The sequence below is a fragment of the Photinus pyralis genome, unplaced genomic scaffold (assembly GCF_008802855.1).
Source record: "Photinus pyralis isolate 1611_PpyrPB1 unplaced genomic scaffold, Ppyr1.3 Ppyr1.4_LG6, whole genome shotgun sequence".
Classification (NCBI taxonomy): Eukaryota; Metazoa; Arthropoda; class Insecta; order Coleoptera; family Lampyridae; genus Photinus; species Photinus pyralis.
The window spans coordinates 10,317,040-10,336,342 of NW_022170663.1; the positions used below are offsets into that span (position 1 = coordinate 10,317,040).

The window sequence follows — 19,303 nt, forward strand, 5'->3', positions numbered from 1 at the left end:
TGCAGGATGTAATTACCAAAAAAAATATCTCTGAAACCAGGAAAAAGAGACTGAAAACGCTCTGCGCCACGAGATGAGCGGAAAGGCACGATACAGTTTTAACGTTTCAGGAACTATATCCTATGATTTTGACAGCACTTTCAACTTTGGAAAAGGACAAAGATCCCGAAACACCGAAAAATGCAGTGAATAATGCCGCAATTCAAAGGAGCGACTTTATCATTCCAGCACTCTGTTTATTTAAGCAAGATACTGCAAACACCAAACTTAGACATTTCCATGGCTTTCGAAAACGTTAACACTCTAACTGGTGTTTTAAAAGATATGCGAGCTGACTGCGATCAGGTGTTTGAACACTTGTTTGAGGACGCCGAGAACAATGCTAAGAAGCTTGAAATTGAGATAAAGAGGCCCAGAATATGTGGCAGGCAAACGAACAGAAATAATGTGGAATCAATTTGTCCTCGGGATTACTATAGGAGAACTATATTCATTTCCTTTTGGATCATTTCATCGAGCAGCTGGAATCGCGGTTTAATAATCGTATAGAATCTGTAATATCGCTAGAAGGGCTGATTACAGACAAATTTACCAAACATACCACTTCTGCGGTAATTGCAGCTGGTATGGTCTACGAGAACGATATTTGCGTTAACGAAAATCAACTGCAAGCTGAGATTTTACGCTGGAAAAAGAAATGGGAGGGAAAAACTGAGGTTCCATCAACAGCCGTTGCAGCCCTTAGTGCGTGCGATGATTTAACTTCAGGCATAAAGACACTACTTCTAATTTTCGCTACTTTGCCAGTAACAACTACAACCCCTGAAAGAAGTTTTTCCACATTGAAACGGTTCAAGACCTATCCGAGGTCTACTATGGGGGAAGATCGTTTAAATAATAATAATAATAATATTGCCTTTATTGTTCCAAAAAAAAAGAAAACAAAGATTTATTGCAGTGCATTAAGGGCGAAGTTCAGCACTGCGGCAATGCCACAGTCTGCTCTTCCACTTAACCCTATTACTACATGTATTACTAGACGAGAAAAAAAAGTATTCAACTAAACAAAAAAAAACAAAAATAAAGAAGAGGTACTTACTTTAAAATCATTAGCTCTTAATACGCCAACAAATCATTATTTTGCATTATTTACCCATTGATTGCTAGGCCACCTTTCATTAACGAAAGCAACTTCGGTTTGAAGCAACTTATTGACATATTTTTCAGAATATCCGGTAACTGATTATAAACTTTTGCTATGTTGTAAGTGAACGATCTTTTGAAATACTCCGTAATGTGAGTCGGTGGCGTTAACATCCCTTTATATCTTAAATTTAACGTATGGACATCTGTCCGAAACGATATTTTTTGGAAAAGGTACTGTGGACTTTTGCATAAAATAATTTGGTGAAACAGTGAGGCAGCATGTTGCATACGTCGATTATAGTCCAGGCGCTAATATAGGTATTGAGCATGCACTGGAAGTCTAACGCATTTTGACTTTGGATTATTGTTGAGGGCATATAGTAGATAAAAAATATCGATGTCGTCGCATTTCCGCGGTGGGCATAACATGAGGGGGAGGAGGCAAAGTCGCGCGCGTGGCGATTCACTTTATCGCTTCTAACTCAAAGACGGTAATAGTTAGAGCAATACTTGAAGCGGCTATTTACAGCTACTTATATTGGCTACAAAAAATGTCCTAAGGATAAAAGTCGTACTTCTAACCGTTTCGTTACAAATAAATTATTTCAGAATATATCCAAATACACTGAAAATCATATTTGCCACATATTTCTTGAATCTGTAAGAGAATTTTAATAGTGTCGTTTATATGTTATAAGAGTAATTATAAAAGTACATAAGTATTGTCATCATATTTTAATTGGCATAATGTAGGAATTAAATTTAAATCTTCAAAAGATTGACCGATCACTAAACATGTTTAAGTAATGCAGAAATTACTTCTCACATAATGTTTTGGTAATGTCCCCTCGAATTAGTTCCAATATTAAATGTCTGCATATCCATCGGGTATTAATTTTGGTGATCTTCAGAGTGATGATTCATCAATTTTTTATGTATCTACACCTGGCGTATTCCGAACAATTTATGAACGTAAAGGGTAAAATTGATACTCAAGCCATGCTCGCCAGCATTGATGTTATGCAAATCTGGAAGCAGTTCAGCCCTGCAAATGCAAAAACTGCTCCAAAAAAACATGTAACTGTTTATCAAATAATTCTTCTTGTTGTTCTTATTGCAAATGTGTTGGTAAATGCAGAAACCCATTACAAACTAAAGAGTCTGACGAAGAGAGCGAAGGCGAGAAAGATTTGTGACTGGGTGCCCAAGTACGTGGTGAATAACTGTAACTGTATAAAATATTTATCTAATAACATACATTATTAAATTTATCTTACACATATAAGAAATGTGCATTAAATATGATTTATGATCGAATTTAGATATATTCAAAAATAATTTATTTGTAACAAAACGGTTAGAGGTACGACTTTTATCCTTAGGGCCTTTTTTGTAGGTAATATAAGTAGCTGTAAATAGCCGCTTTAATCAGTGCTCTAACTATTACCGTCTTTGAGTTATAAACGATAAAGTGAATCGCCACGCGTGCGACTTTGCCCCCTCCCCCTCATGTGATGCCCACCGCGGAAATGCGACGACATCGATTTTTTGCATCTACTATATGATCCCAACAATAATCAAAAGTCAAACTGCGTTAGACTTTCAATGCATGCTCAAACCCTTTAGCGCCCGGCCTATTACGCATATTTAACCAATCTAAGGCTCCTAATGTGTGACTAATCCTATTGTATTTACGGATACCGAAAATTAATCGTAAACACGCGTTTTGTAGCTTTTGGATTCTTGAGGCATCAATAGAGTCCAAGCACGGGCCATAAACTGCATCACAGTAATTGAATTTTGATAGCACTAACGCATTGCAAACACGAGATCTTAGTTTCACGTTCATCATGTGCCGATTTCTAAAGATAAGTTTTAACACACTATACGCGGTATTAAGATTTTTAGTGACATGCTCCTTAAATCGAAGTTTGTAATCCATGTATACTCCTAAATTTTTTACCGAATCATTTAACGAAATGTTTTGGGAGTTCAGAATTATATTAATAAAAGGTAACGCTCTTAATCTGGTCTGGTCCCTACCGAAGAGTATTGCTTGTGTCTTTGATACATTAAAATTCAATTTATGCTCTTCAGAGATGTTGTTGATTAATTGCAGATCTTCACTAATTAAATCACACGCATTGTTGACTTGGTCTGCAGCGAATGACAAATATATTTGTGTATCATCAGCATAGAAATGGGATTTACAGTGTTTAATTGCATTTGAAAAATTAGAAATATAAATCATAAATAGAAGTGGGCCCAACACAGACCCTTGTGGTACTCCCCTGCCATTATATAGGAAATTGGAATCTTCTCCCCCTAAAGAAACTGCCTGATACCTGTCACTTAAATAATTTTTGATCAACATCACCGCCCCTTGATCAAAGTTAATTATAATTCAGTATAGCTAGCAACAGTTTGTGATCAAGAGTATCGAATGCTTTGCTGTAATCAAGCAGTACTAGTCAAGCAGTACTAGTATGAACTCGCACTATTGAATATTCATAAAGAAATAGAAATTGATCACGGAAAAATAGTTGACCATTTTGCAACTATGAAACCAAGACGTATGCAACTGAAAGATTGGAGCGGCGATTGAAATAAATGTTTTTCCATTTCACATTTGATGATGATCCACATATTTTCCATTATGCGAGATTTCTTTTATTTTTTTCCGTGTTGGGACAAAGTTCGGGTTTGGGCCCCTCCCTTTACCAAATCCTGGGACCGCTACTGATCATGAGGTTAATTCAGTATTTCAGCACGGTGTACCGTGCAGATAGGGACCCTTTCCAGATCTTCTGTCGCACGTACCATAAGATAAGCCTGTAATGATAACAATTATAGATATTATATGCTTGCAACATTGGCATTTTAGCCAGGTATTGCAAAAAATGCACAGTAATAAGAGTGGGGTGATGATGTTGCACGCAATTTCACGTGTTTTTGTTTAAAACCTAAACTTTAAATAGTTAAACGTCGCACGTTGGTTAGTTCTCGATGGCGAAATTGAAAAAGAGAACAACTTGAGTATATATAAACAGATAGAGAACAAAGAGAGTTATCTTCCCATACTACACATATTTTTCATTTCCATTGTCTCCGTCCACGTCCGCTAAATTCTACACATTTAAGAAAGGATAAAGTTTGTTTAAAGTTGACACGAAACTAGAAGAATTTAAAAAAGGAGTTAACCACGCAATTTTAATTTTTACCCTACAGTAATCGTGTGGTGCACTAAAATAATATTGAAATTGCGTTTTCTAAGATGCACGAGATCTTTCATTTATAAGAGCGAGATGCTCTTTACGAGCAACACATTCTCGAATATTTGGATTCCATGCTTCCGCAATAAGTTTGTGTACAATATTGATAGACGATATTAGAAGGGGATCTATTGACGTATGCACTATACGCTCATGATACGTGGTATATTGAAATACTTCCAAAGATTTCGTTTGAACGTTATTATATTGGCATACCGATTGTATTGATATACCGGTAGAATTTGTTTGCTATAAGACGGCATCGTAAATTAAAAAATCCCACTGCTATAATTGCATGGTTAGTTAATGTGGCGCACAAGAAAATGTTTCTAGTTTTCAGATTCAAAAGTGAATCAATATAAATACAGAATTGTCAAGTGACTTTGTTTGGTTGATATTAACCATGTCAGGTATAATTTTGATATAAAAATAATCAAGTTGAAAGCGTTCTGTCAAACGGTCAACAAATAAGTGTTTCATATTCAGGCATTTAGAAGAGCGCATCTTTCAATTTCTCATGAAAAACTATTATCCCTTTGAAAATTACATGGAGGTTTTTTCAATCAACCAATTAATCAAACTTTATTACGTCAACTGACACTAAACTTCGAATGTATATATATATATATATACATACATACATACACACACACACGTATACACGATACGCTAACGCCTGAGATAGGGAAATTTTTACGTGTGGATGTCGAAAGGTGCGGTGGATATGTCTATATATATATATATATATATATATATATATATATATATATATATATATAACATTTATATGCTTTTCTTTTTTTTCAGGATCCTCATCTACTTCTTCCCTCCCTCTTCCAGTACTTCATTCCTGCTTTATAGCATGTGGTCTATGTCCCCATGTTCCCCTTCTAATGCTACATTTTCTTCTTATTTGCACTTATTCCCCCTTTCCTCATTTCCGCAACCGAATTATATTTTTACTTCCCTCCTCTATTGTTGTAGCTGTACATAAATGTTCCTTTTTGTTAGCTCGTCTTTCATTTCTTTCATAGTATTTTTTTTTGTTTTTCCCGCATTCCATTTGTGTTAATCCTTTTTACTAATGTACTTTCTCTTTCATTTCTTTCCTGGAATGTTAGCGCCCGTCCCGACGCCATTCTTATCTTCTCCATTTTTATTTTCTCCTCTAATTTATAATTTGGTGTACTTCCGCTTAGAATAAACACTTTATCAACCATTCGTGCTTGAGTTTGGAACATTTTTTGCAACGTTGATTAAAAAATAATCATACACTGCCGACACTTTACTGCTAATTATGAGAATTGAACATCTTTTGTTTTATAAAGGCACACTTGGGTTCGAAAAAGAACGTTTTTTTTTACAAATTGACGTTTCGACTTGGTTTTTCTCTGAAATGTTCTTATGGAATCTGTGATTTTGTTTATATCAGTGTAAAATTCGTAGTTTTGGCTACCCAGAGTTATAATTTGTTTAGGGGGGTGCCATTTGAAATTTAAAAAAATATATGACATTTAGCGAAGGTCAATCAAAAATTTTATTTTTGGGATCAAGTACCTAATAAAAATTATGTGATTATGGAAGAGGTCTTAACCTATGCCTCAGTCCAAAAATTAGCCGCCTGCGCGATTTAGTTTCTCTAAAAAAAATTTTGACAAAAAAGGTTATGACAGCGAAATCGTTAAAGTTGGGGGTATAACATGTTACATAAAAAAATAAGTACCTTTCAAGTACTCTCCAAATCAGTAATAAAATATGGAGTGTTCCATGTAAAAAAATGGAAGTTTTATACGCCACTGGAATACCGCACGCCCCTGGTGATCAAAAATATTTTAGAAACATGCCGGCGGTAATTGTGTACAATTTTGCTTTTTGACTTTTTCGGTAGCTTTTATGGTAAATGAGTTATGATCCGAGGGATCTTAGGTGCTATACCCTGTATATAATTAACCGATCCTAGTGGTCTGTCGGTTCACCTAAATTCTTTAAACAACGTGTTTCATCATACAAATTCCTTAATTCGCTAAATGACTCCTTCATCATGGGATAATGTTCAAATATTGCGCGAATGTGATTATACAAGATCAACTTTTTATTTTCAATAGATTTTTAGCACTTCCACCTCCTTTGCGATTGAGGATCGTAAATATAAAAAATTTTGTATATCGGTTTAACTATCCCCTTGATCCACTAAAGTAATGAAGGTATCCTTTTATTCCAACCGGTTACTATATTGTCCGTCAAAAGATTCTAGCTTAATAGGAGGTAATTTAATTGCAGAGTTAATCTCACCACCATTATTTATATTTGCCGATACAACAGAGGTGTTTGTCGATGCAGAGGGGCTGAAATCCCGTTCAGATTTTTTATTATAAATTTTAATTAAGGCTTTCGCTTTGCCCATAATTGTAAAATATTCATCATCAAATTTAGCCCTCCCATCTTTATTTACTCCTTTCAATTCTAACAATTCAATTTTTGTTTGTTAACTCTGTAAATATATCTAGACAAGGTTTTTGCTTTTCTACACGTAAACTTAGTTGCTGATAAACAATTTCCTCAATCTCGTTGTTTACTCTATGCCTTATATAAGATTCCAACAATGAAAGATTATCTTTAATTACTTCCTTTTGACTTTTTAGGGCCTGTAAATCTGCCATCTTTCCACTAAAATGCAACGCTACGTACTTGGGACCGTAAAAAATGCAACGGTTAAATAGGACACTACATGAGTAAGAAGCTCGGTACAGAATGTGCAAACACCGCCGATTGACTCCCATAAAACTTGACAAAGGTTTTCGGCCTGCATCTTCGTAATTATTTCGTTCAAATCTTGATTATTCTAATTCTAACCTAGTTTTTGTCATCCGGATCGAAAACGACCAAATGTAATGTGAAATATAAATTCGAAAATGGACTGTAGTTTATTTCAAACTGAACGACACAAAAGCTCTCTGTCTCAATGTTACATTCAGTGTTGTTCTGCGTAACTTAAGCTGAATTTATAGTTCCGTAACCGCAACACCGTACCGTAACGTTTGGAATTAAACCCTACTTGTTGCGCGTGAACATTTATAGTTCGCGTTAACGTTGCGTTAGAACGGTTACGGTACGTAAGAAATGCCCAAATCTTATTTCTTACGGTAAATCGTGCTAACGCGTTTGTCGTCGGCAGTACTCGGATAATTCAAACAGTTGAGTTTATCCTGACGTTCGTTTCGTTTATTTACAATAATTATTGACACTTTGTTGGTTATTATTATTTTGCATGCACGTTACTCTTACTGACAGATGACATACAATGACAGATCTCGTTTCGCACTAATGCGCAAGCTCATCTCTTACCACTACCGTAACTATAAATCGTATAATTTTCGTTAACGTAAGATTTTACGGTTCCGTTCTTACGTTCTTACGGCTACGGAACTATAAATCCGGCTTTACAAGATTCGGTAGGCAGCATTGCCAGATTTCGGTAGATGATTTTTACTTGTTTCTTTTGTCGTTTCACACTAGCTGCCTTAATGAAAAAATGAAAAATAACATTTAATTTACATATGCACTTACAAAATTAAAACCACTTCGTGAACTTGATGATTATGTGTAATAATAATATAAGAATATCTGTAAAAATATTATAATAAAAATAACACTAACAACAGCATAATAAAACTGAAAATAATGTTAATGTAAAAGAAATGCAAGTTAAAATGGAAGTATTCTGAAAATCACTTGTTCTTTCAAATTGATTATTTATAGCTTTCCACTTTGTGTACGTCGCCGAACACCTGTTGAATGAAACTGAAGTCACACAGTGAATGGTTGCATCAGCTGATACACGCCACTACTTCGAAATCGGAATTGCATTATTTTTCAAGTCGCCACACTTTTTCAAGACACCCCATTTTACATAGAAAAAAAAAGTGAAGTTTTTAAAGCTGTCAGCGAGTGATTGTTTAGTTCTTTGTGCGCCAGAAAAGTTGTCTATCGATCGCTTGCATGCTTGGTATCTGTAAACCGGCCCTGAGAGCGTGTTTTTCTTTCAGCTTTGTCAATGTTTGTGTAGCCCGTATAAATGTTATGTGTTAATGAATTTTGTATTTAATCGAACCCTAAATTTTACGACCCACGATCAGAATTGTCATGTTAAATTTAATATTCGTGCCCAGATTTATACTAGGTGTTATTCGAAATTCATTTAAATAATTCCTTGGAGTTGTTGTAAGTGATCAGAGCTACTGAGATTCCTAAATTAATAAAATTAAATCTATCTATTTGTCATTGTAGCAGAAGCCGGGTGCGTCTTGATAAATTTATTATCAAGTTTATTTAATTGAGCTAACTGCTGTTCTGTGGGCACATAGCAATATAAACAGTCGTTCGATCCTCCCATGTGTGTTTCCTCCGGCATTATATTTTCTTCTATTTCTCTTTTTAATCTTTCAGTCAATATCATAGCATATATTCTGTACGCCGTTGTCAAATCCCTCTATGTTTTTATTTCCCTGACTTGCTTTTCGTATTCTTTCTGTTTCTCTATCTTTATTTACTCCCTCCTATTTCGTCTTCTTGTTCCTCTAATCCCCTTCGATATGACTCCACAGTGTGTCTAGTCCATCACTATATCTCACTTCGTCTGAGTATCTTTCCCTTTCTTGATCTTATCTTCCCTTTAAAACTCACCTCTATCGTTGTTCCTACCTCAAATTCTTCCAGTTTTTCCAGTATTTTTAGCATTGGAAATGCTTATGTTTTGCATATGGATATGAAGTTACCAGTTTCGTTCAAGTAGAAAAGACAGTGGTGTCGCATCAAGTGATGATTTTACCGTACTCGGCCGCAATCGGTAGGTTAAGGAAACGTCGCGAATACTGTCGATACGGTATTTAGGATTACGAGCATATTATGAGGCTTATTATTCAGACAGTTTGTTGAAACTTAAGAGTTTTTAAGTTTGTTAAAACCAAATTGATGAAATGGTTAACCTTTATTGAAGTAACTTACATTAGAGTTGAAACAAGACTGCCCGTTAATAGGACAAAACTTGGTTAAAAAGACTCTGTTAACAATTGAAGCGACTGATGTGCACCTAAACAAATAATACTACGAACTGTGCTACAAAGAAAATGACTTAAAGTTAATGGGTTCTATTGAATAAGTCCATCAGGATTACTGAATTCTGAGGAACTGAGTAAATTGCAATCCCTACTGAGAACCTTCTCAGAAGGGCCTTTCCTGAAACTATTGAGATTGTCTGACAGAATTCGCGGAAGGTGCTAAGATGACATGACGTTACATCTACTCTTTACGTGGCTAACAAGTGATTTATCCCTAAATACTTAATTCCTAGTTACAAAATATGAATATAAAATTCTCCATCCTCTCTTTTCTGATAATTCCAATTAACACTTCTCCGTCTTTGTTGCCCTCTTTATCCCTTGATTTTATATCTTGTGTACCTGTTCCCATCTAAAGCTAAACATTGATTACACATAACATGCTTTATACGTTCGTGTTCTACCGATTTAATACTGCAAAATATCTACGTAGAGCAGCTGCTGGAAGGAACATAACCTAAATTAGTTCGGTTGTAGTTTAGAATGCTGGCCGGTGATCACTTGGTTGACACAACATTTTAATAATGCCAGGTATTGATTTTAGAGAAATAAAGTACAAATCACGCGTTTTGATTGATTGATTCTTTTAAAATTTCGAAAATTACATCGGTGGTAGTATAGAAAACGTAAGAAATCAAATTATTTTCTGAACTGCGCAGACTTAATTAAAAGAGGAAAAGCATGTTCGCATTTCCGGATTAAAATAGAGGCCCGAAGATTAAAAGTCGAGGCTCTTTGCAAAGGTCTGTATTTGACAGAAAAGAACAATTTACTTGCTTTAGGAAATTTATTGCACACACACACACACGCCAGTGCTACGTTTAATTTAAAATAATCACCGTAAAAACGTACAGACATTTACAAATGTGTGTTTCTGTTCCAGATATTCCCGAACTGTTGGTATATCAAACCGTTCCTGACCGCGGATATCAGAACTATAGTAGTATTTACCTTACACAGTGCGAGCCTAGTTGGTCTCTCGAAACGGATCGCAATTGGACGATAGCGAAGATGATTTTACTGTATGTAATACCGCTAATATTCATGACGGTGGCCTACTGTCAAATTATACGTGTCTTATGGCGTTCGGGGCACGTAAGACAACATGCGTTAGGTAAGTAATATTTACGATTATATAACTCATTATTTCGTCAGCCAATCAAATTTCTTATTTTCCTTAGATACCATGATATTGACATATGAATATACTCTTCACGACGTGGTATAATCGTTTTATTTGTTACTCAGTTGTAAACGTTGATTAACAAGACAAAACGCAAACGGGTAAACGTCATGTTTAAACGCTACTGACTTGTAAAACTGACAGCAGACCTGTAAAACTGACAGCAGACCTGTAAAAATTTTACAAGTTAGTAATCTAGTAATTTCATTGGCCAGAATTAATGCGAAGTCTCTGTTACATGGATAACATGATATTTTAGACATTTCTACAAGATTAATTTAAGAACTAATTATTTACGTTTACTATTGTTTACAAATGAGTAACAAATAAAATATTGTACATTATACGCCAGGTAATAGTTTTTACTGGCTCTAGGAGATGACAAGCTCGCCTAACGGCTCGCTAGGCAACTTCTCCTATCGCCAGTAAAAACTCACTTACCTGGCTAATAATGTAAAATACTATTGGTGTTTCGCTTCTAACGATTACTAGATTCAGAATAGGTTTATCGGTTTCGGTTGTTTCAACAAACGTCAAAAAACATTTATTCTCCATTACATAAAGATTTCTTGTTTTTTTCGTTATGGAACGTTTTGGAAATACTTCCGATGCTAAAATTAGTGAGGAAGTAAATCATTTAATGCCGGCTAACACGGTGAAAACTCATAAGTATGTATGAAAAAGTTTATTTCGTAATCCCTACAAAATACCCCTTAGGTACGTTTGGAACCAGTTTTCGCAATTTTGCAAGCACAGGAATTACGTTTTAACTAGCCAAACTTTAAACGAGGAACTTGCAAGTATCTTAAAAGACTGGGCCTTTAATATGAAAAAATGATCAAAGTCCTCGTGTGAGATCGAAGGGACTTCAGCGCATTTTTGTGTGGCAGATCAGTGTTTTATTAGCCAATATTGACTCCACCATCAATAAGATCTTGCCGAAAGCTACCACGTTCACTTTGTCGGTACCATTTTCTCACTTACCGTGCACTTGCAATTCGCGTTTGAAGTTTTGACTCCACCATCATTAAAATCCTTTGGGGGTTATCATATTCCCTTTGTCGACACCCACTTCTGATCACCCGCAACAATTCGGATTTGAAGTTTCGACTCCACCATCAGTAAGATCTCGTCGGGGTTTATCAAATTCCCTTTGTGGATACACAGTTCCGACGTCCCGTTCATTCGTAATTCACATTTTGGTAGATTTCGCTAAAATCCCGGCATAAAATCGTATTCAACTTTTGGGTACTTCACATAGCTCGACCTTCTATTAGTGACACGAGAAAGAGAGACCGCGATTCGCGCTGTAAGAAACTTTTGGGCGCCCAAAGTCGACTACCCCTCGAAGCGCGCCGCGCAAAAGGTGGTTTATTTCGCCCCTAGGAAAAAAAAAACAAAATTCCGCCACGCAGGAGTTGTGCGCGTTGACAAGATCTTCCCGACGACACCAATTTGAAAACAATCGGAGAAAAACTGTAGAAGAAGATAGATAAAAACTGAAAAATCTCCAGGTTAGTATAATACGCTCGGGGATGGCGTCCAGATGTCGTCGACTCCAAATCTTGTAGCCCCATCCCTAACGTTCTTAATTACACGGCCCCGATAGTTACATGTACACTCCTTGTCTTTTTACAAGCGTATTTCTACGGGCGCGCATTTACTGCCAGCCAGCCAGCCAGCCAGCCAGCCGACCAGCCAGCCAGCCAGCAAAGCTACTTTTTACAAAAAAAATTTTTTGCAAAAATGCGCTAAAAAACAGATGGCACCGACTATAAAGAAAGTGTAGTAAAAACATTATGGAATATTACAGCCAAACGCCTTCAGAAAAAATACTTTGAGGAATTTAATCGCAAAATTGATTCCTTTAAAGATATCATTTTTGAAGATGCTAGAAAGGCACGTTCCGCCAAAAGGAAACTTTTGCAAGCAATTCCCGAAAAAAGGAAAGTTAGTTCTGCAGCTCTTACGAAAGACGATATCAGCAAAATTGTTGAAAGTTTTGACGAAGCAACACCCGATGGTCTCCAAAAAAAGTTCTATCAGATTGCCGCCGTGGAACTCGCATGGAGAGGTAACGAAGCCGCTTTTTGTTTGCTAGAATATTTTAAAAAGGAAGTCAACAACGTGGGCGTCTTTACTGGCCGTTATGAATACAATACTGTATTCTCCAAGACTGCGCAGGGTGGCGAAAAAAATACTGCCAAATGTAAATGGTTGACGCCAAATGTGAAATGCAAAGAACAATGTCCAGTACGTCTTTTAGAAAAAATGCTAAGCAAGAGAACAGCAAATATAAAAACCAATCGTTTATTTTTGACTCCAAATTCGGACTGGTTGCAGACAGGAATTTGGTATAAGAATTGTCCAGTGAGGATTAATCAGTTAAGTAAATGGACGTCTCAGGGCGTAGAACATATTGGATTGGATACCAAAAAACGTAAAATTACGAACCATTCGAATAGGTCTTCAACAGTAAGCAATTTGAGTGAATCTGGCGCAAATCTACAAGAAGTAATTAAAATCACTGGTCATTCTTCTACGGAATCTTTGAAACCGTATTTAAAGCTTAGTAGCCAACACCATTCGCACATAATAGAAAAAATACGAAAGGAATCTTCGCAGTGCACAACACTACTCTGCACTCTACCGCTATTGAAAATTCAACTACGCAAAAAACTGACAATAATGTAACCAACATTTATTATAATAACTGCGTTTTCCATATCAATTCAAAATAAATTGAATTTTGTTGTTGCTAATACCTATATTGATTCCGTGTTTTTAGTACATATTATAACATGGGACAAATTATTCATTATATAATCTAACGAATACTACTCTTGTATTCATTACAATCAGAATATACTATATTGATACACTCAACGTATTTTTTTGGGAATACGTTTCGTGTCCAATACAGTATATTCGATTATAATGAATGCACTCGTGGTATTATAAGTGATAATTACCTATATTGATTGCACAAGCTATCAACTATCTAGTTTGTAATGGGCTACTGCTATTTTTGTTTACTTGGGAAATCGTACTTAACTTGAATTTCCAAAGGCTACTCGACAGCAACTCATTTTTGATCGCCCGTTATTGTAACTGATTAAACCGTAGTCGGCGGTAGAAAACGGCGGAACTGTGGTGCAGGGAACGGACGGACGGACGGACTCGAGCGCCAGCTGATGAAAATCTCGTGCCTGGACGACGTCGGCGGTATCTACGGAAGGACGGGTGGATCTCAGTAGCTTCGGAAGAAGTCTCAATCGGAGATGTTATCTCTGCGGTCAGGTCAAGTAAATGGCGGCGGTCACTCCAGTAACCCTAAAACCCTAAAAAAAATGACGATAAAAATGTGAAAGCAAAACGGCAAAAGGATCGATAGGGCACGGTTGCAAAATACATAACTTACGACAATCAAATAGTCAAAAGATTTACTTGCTTACGGTCAGTAAAACAGACAAAAGATCAAACTTACGGCAATTACAAAGGCACGCGAAAATGGCAAAAGACGCGGACTTACTTACGGCAAAAAAACTCTTCCAAAATTGACTTTTTACCTTAAAGAAACCCAATTTGGTAGAAATGGAACAGGGAAAATCCAACTCTTCGCGTATTCAATACGAAATCTAAAGAAATCAATTCGATTTTTAATTAACCCTCTCGTGCATTGGGTCCACTGTAGTGGACAGTTATTTTTTCTTGAAATATAGGCCACACATTATGCCAGGCCCCTAGAAATCATTACAGATCACTTCCACAACCTTCATTCAATCACCAGTAAGTGGCAGCACAGACCAACAAAGTGTAGAATTCATAAAACCACATGTTTTGTGTTGTATGGTGTTGTGCTATACAATTCAAGATGGATGACGATTGTTTCCAACCTATTAGTGCTAGAACTTTTTATGGAGGAGGCAGAAAAAAGGTAAAAAATGTTCATTCGCTGCATTGTGGTCCTCTAAGACATGTGCATTGTGCTTCTTCGCCGATTTAATTAAAATAATATAATTATCAATCAAAACTTAGCTGTCCACTGCAATTTGGGTTGTTTTCCAACAATATGTTTTCTATTTTTAGACTGTTATTTTTGATCTTGATAATGATATTATTGGTGTCGAAGAGAATCCTGAAATCGAAGAGGTTATTGAGATTGAAGCGGGTGATACGGAGCTGGACATCACCGAGTTCAATTTCAATTTACCCGATGGGTCTGAATTGGAATCCGAAGCTGAAGACGAAAATCTCTACCAGCTACAGGATACTGACGGTGAATTTAGTTCAGAGGATGAAATACCATTGGCCCAATTACTGCGGCGTAAAAATTGAAAATCTAAAAAGGCCATTGACAATAAAAGGAAATGGGTAAATTCTGACAGTATGTATGGCCCTGGTACTTTACCACCATTCCTCGGTTTGGAAGGAGGAAAAACTCAAAGTAAGAGACCAATAGATTACTTTTTATTTTATTTCTCTGATGAGATCTTAGAAGAAATAGTATTTCAATCTAATTTATATGCACACCAGTTGGACAAACCCAACTTCACCCTTACAAAGTATGAATTGCAAACATTTTTGGGTATAAATTTGATAATGTCGTATATAAGATATCCACGAACACGTCTCTACTGGAACAGTGATGCTGCATTTCGTATGAGTTTCATTGCAGATTCTATGCCTGTAAACAGGTATGAATCGATTCTGAGACATCTACATTTTACAAATAACCTGGATCTAGATACTAATTCCACCGATAAACTCAAGAAACTCAGGCCATTTCTCGATAAACTTCAAAAGAACTTTTTGAGTGCCACTGAACCAGAAGAATACCAGGCAATAGACGAACAGATTGTTCCGCTAAAGGGGCGGTTGAGCATAAAACAGTATCTTCCGAAGAAACCTAAGAAATGGGGCGTGAAAATTTGGGTTAGAGCGGGTGTAAGTGGATATATGTATCGTTTCGAAGTATACCAAGGAGCGGGAGGAGGACGAGAGGCAATTAGCGATTTTGGTGCTTGCGGAGATGTTATTCTCCGTCTCAGCGATGACATCCAACACAAAAATCACAAGTTGTTTTTCGATAATTTGTTCTGTTCTGTGCCACTGTTGCAAGAGCTGAAACAGCGAAAAATATGGGCTACTGGTACGTTGAGGGGAAATCGCCTTTCAGGAGCAGGAGAATGTTTGATGTCAGAAAAAGACATGAAAAAACAGGGAAGAGGTACTTCTTCTGTAGTTTCCACAGAATCAGGGGATATTACCATAACAAAATGGATGGATAGCAATGCCATACACATAGGTTCAACATGTGCAGGAGTTGAACCACAAAGTTCTGTGAAACGTTGGTCTAAGCCCAATAAAACCACTATTGAAGTAAATAGGCCGTTCTCTGTCAAATACTATAACAAGAATATGGGTGGTGTTGACTTATTAGATCAACTACTTGCACTGTACCCTTTGCGAAGGCGGAATAAAAGGTGGTACATTAGAATATTCATGCATTTTCTGGATGTAGCAGTAATAAATTCTTGGATTCTGTATAAGAAGGATGGAAATAGCGATATGGATCTCCTAGAATTCAAAGGAAGCGTTGGCCGAACACTCATAAATAGGGGTACTAGAAACTCAGAAAATAAAAGGGGAAGGCCCAGGTCTACTACCCCACCAACTAGCATACTGAAAACGAGAAAACCAAACCACCATGCTCCAGAAGAAATACGGAAAGACAATTTTGGACACTGGCCCAAACTTACAGAAATAAAAAATGCAAGAAGATGCCACTCGTCTTCGTGTAAACGGAAGACCAAATATATATGTAAAAGGTGTAACGAGCCATGTTGCCCAGATTGCATGGAAAATTTCCATAAGTAGGATGTAAAATGCACTGTGTCCACTAGAGTGGACAGTTAAAATTTTGACTTTTTTTGAATATATTTTTTAATTTGATATACTTTTGAGTTCCTGTAACCCATTTTCTAGTTATATAAATACAAAAAATAATTTATTTTGTTTTTTTTTATTCTTTAAAATAAATCATGCATGAGAGGGTTAATTACTCGGCTACTGTTCGTGCTAAAATTCCCGGACATATGGTAATCGCTGCATTAATTAAGCGCGCAAAATTTGACACCACAATCTCTGCGATCGCCGCTCCTTTACTGTAACTAATTTAATTAGTGAATGTTAATTATACATACTCAAAAGGATTCATGGGCGCTCATGAACTCATTACATTAATAAACATTGTTAATTGCAAGTTTTCGGATACAGAGCCGGCTGGCGCTTATCTAATTTTTGCAGGCACGCCGCCAACTGATAACGAGGAAAACAACTCGCTTCGGAATTTGTTCTATCCTTGCTTTTACTTACTATGGGGAACTATAAACAATTAACGGCGTTGAAACCAAAAAATATTAATTGTGTCTCATATTCACCATGACGAGAGCATTCGGTGGTTACAAAAATAATTCCAATAGGAATGGTCGTAGATGGACTAATTACGGTATCTCCTTGTCTCTATGACACCGCGGAAAGTTCTCGAAGTTACGGTTTTTTATGTAACGAAGCCCAAACCAATCGTTCCTATACAGGGTGGTCCTTGCAAACGACATACTCAAAAAATAAACTCCGGATGCTTCGTTACAATTCGACTTTTGTATCGTGTAGTCAAGCCTTCTTGCTGAAGGGATGGTATGTTCAGTATCTTGTCGACTAACTTTGACAGCCGTGGGTTGTGAGTGATTCTTAAGGAGCTTCCATGCTGCTTAGCAGTGTGTATCGGTGATGTTTAAATGTGGAATTACCCTTGCCGGTTCTTCCTTGCGTTAGTTTTCAGATACTGCATCTCCACAACGTTTGCTAAAGATGTGTTGTGGATAATCTTGTGGAAAATGTCTTTGAACTTCGTCCATCTGTCGTATTCACCGTCAAAACTCGGTAAATTGAGCTTAGGTGGTTTATAACATGTGGATTTTATATTATATACTATTAGACCGCTCCGTCGCGTCGATTTGAGGACGGAAATTAGCAAATCCGTATATTTCCTCCGAATGCTGTAATTACTGCCAATTTCATATCCGTTAATACTTGATTGATCAAATGATATTCGGTCCCTTAACAAACCCCTTCGAGCACATCGAGAGCAACATAATCGTAGTTTCCTATACACGGTACGAAACTGAAGGCTTTTTACCGGTTTAAAGGGATTTTACTAGTTGATGGCATTGTTAAATTTTGCCGCGTGGCATATCGCCCAAAACCTATAAAACAATTTATATTTCTTTTCCCTTAAGCAAACATACTTTAGACAGATATCCATTGTACCTCACGTATTTTTCTTTTAGATATTTCGGACGGAAGACAGATGAACACATTTGCCATGAATACAAATACCAGTACAGAGAGCCAACTGCGATCTAGAAGAAAAGCCGCAAAAATGTTGTTTGCCGTTGTAATAATGTTTGCCGTGTGCTATTTTCCTGTTCATCTACTGTGTATACTTAGGTATGTAATTACATTTCGATTACTATTGACATTTTGCACTTTACTGTGTTTTCCCGGTTTGTTTAGTTGTTCTTAATGTTTGTGATTGAATTAAACGAATCTATTTATTTACTTAATGATGAGTTAACAAGATACGCTATTTCTAACTTACAAATTGTCAGAACAGGGTTATCAGGCAACCTTAAGCAGCATTTTCAATATTATTTCCTGTAAAACGGATATTGATGGTGCTTATTGTCAAGGGAATTACTTAATTTTTACCATTAATTTAGCCAATTATGAAAAACGGTCAATTACACCACATTCGTTATCACCTGAATATGAAAGTTACCAACAGTTTTATTTACTTCCACTATTGTTCGGATTCATCGTAATAGTTTTTAATTCGTAAGTTATCCTTTTTAAATGAGGGTCACTTAAAACTTTAATTCGCCACGGTACAAATGCTAATCACACTCAAACAAAATGATTTCGATAACACTTGTTATGCAAATTTTTTAGGTGTTAACATTGATCCGAAATTAACGTTTAAGGAACATGTTAGTAAAGTAGCCAAAATAATACATATTTCTCCTACGGCGTTTATCTGAAAACGTTTCCCCTAATATTTTACGTATGGTCTATTATCAGTGATTCAGACTCACTTATATTACTGGAACATTGTTTGGGGTAATTGTGCAAGTGCAACACGTCCTCTAACGTCGTGCCATTAGAATTATAGGCAATCTGCATTATAGAGAAGATTGCAAAAATGTGTTTATTAGATTCAGATTGTTGAAATTTCCCTGCATATTTATACTACACTGTATTCTATATGCTAAGATTCGTGCCAATGAACTTTGTTTTAAGGTCCGATATACATAGTTATAATACACGAAATTGTAGTAATCGTGACATAAAGCATTACAGATTAGATAAAACTCACAGAAGTTTTGTAAATATTTCGTTTGAGCTTTTTAACCTGCTGCCTGGCCAGACCAGGGATTTACCGTACAATACCCTGAAAACTAAATTAAAAACATTCCTTACTGAAGGCGCATTTTATACTATTAAAATGAATTTAAAGACTGTGG

The 19,303-nt window shown here is 36.3% G+C and overlaps 1 protein-coding gene across 1 annotated transcript in view; it reads left to right on the top strand.

Annotated features, from left to right (window-relative positions):
• LOC116174081 (orexin receptor type 2-like) overlaps window positions 1-18,321 on the top strand; it is a 46,965-nt gene extending 28,644 nt beyond the window's left edge. The window contains exons 3-4 of the mRNA XM_031491875.1: window positions 10,419-10,649; window positions 18,071-18,321. Coding sequence (XP_031347735.1) covers window positions 10,419-10,649; window positions 18,071-18,306 — 467 coding nt within the window. The 3' untranslated portion in view covers window positions 18,307-18,321. The remainder of the gene's footprint in view (window positions 1-10,418; window positions 10,650-18,070) is intronic.
• Window positions 18,322-19,303: the final 982 nt, after the last annotated feature.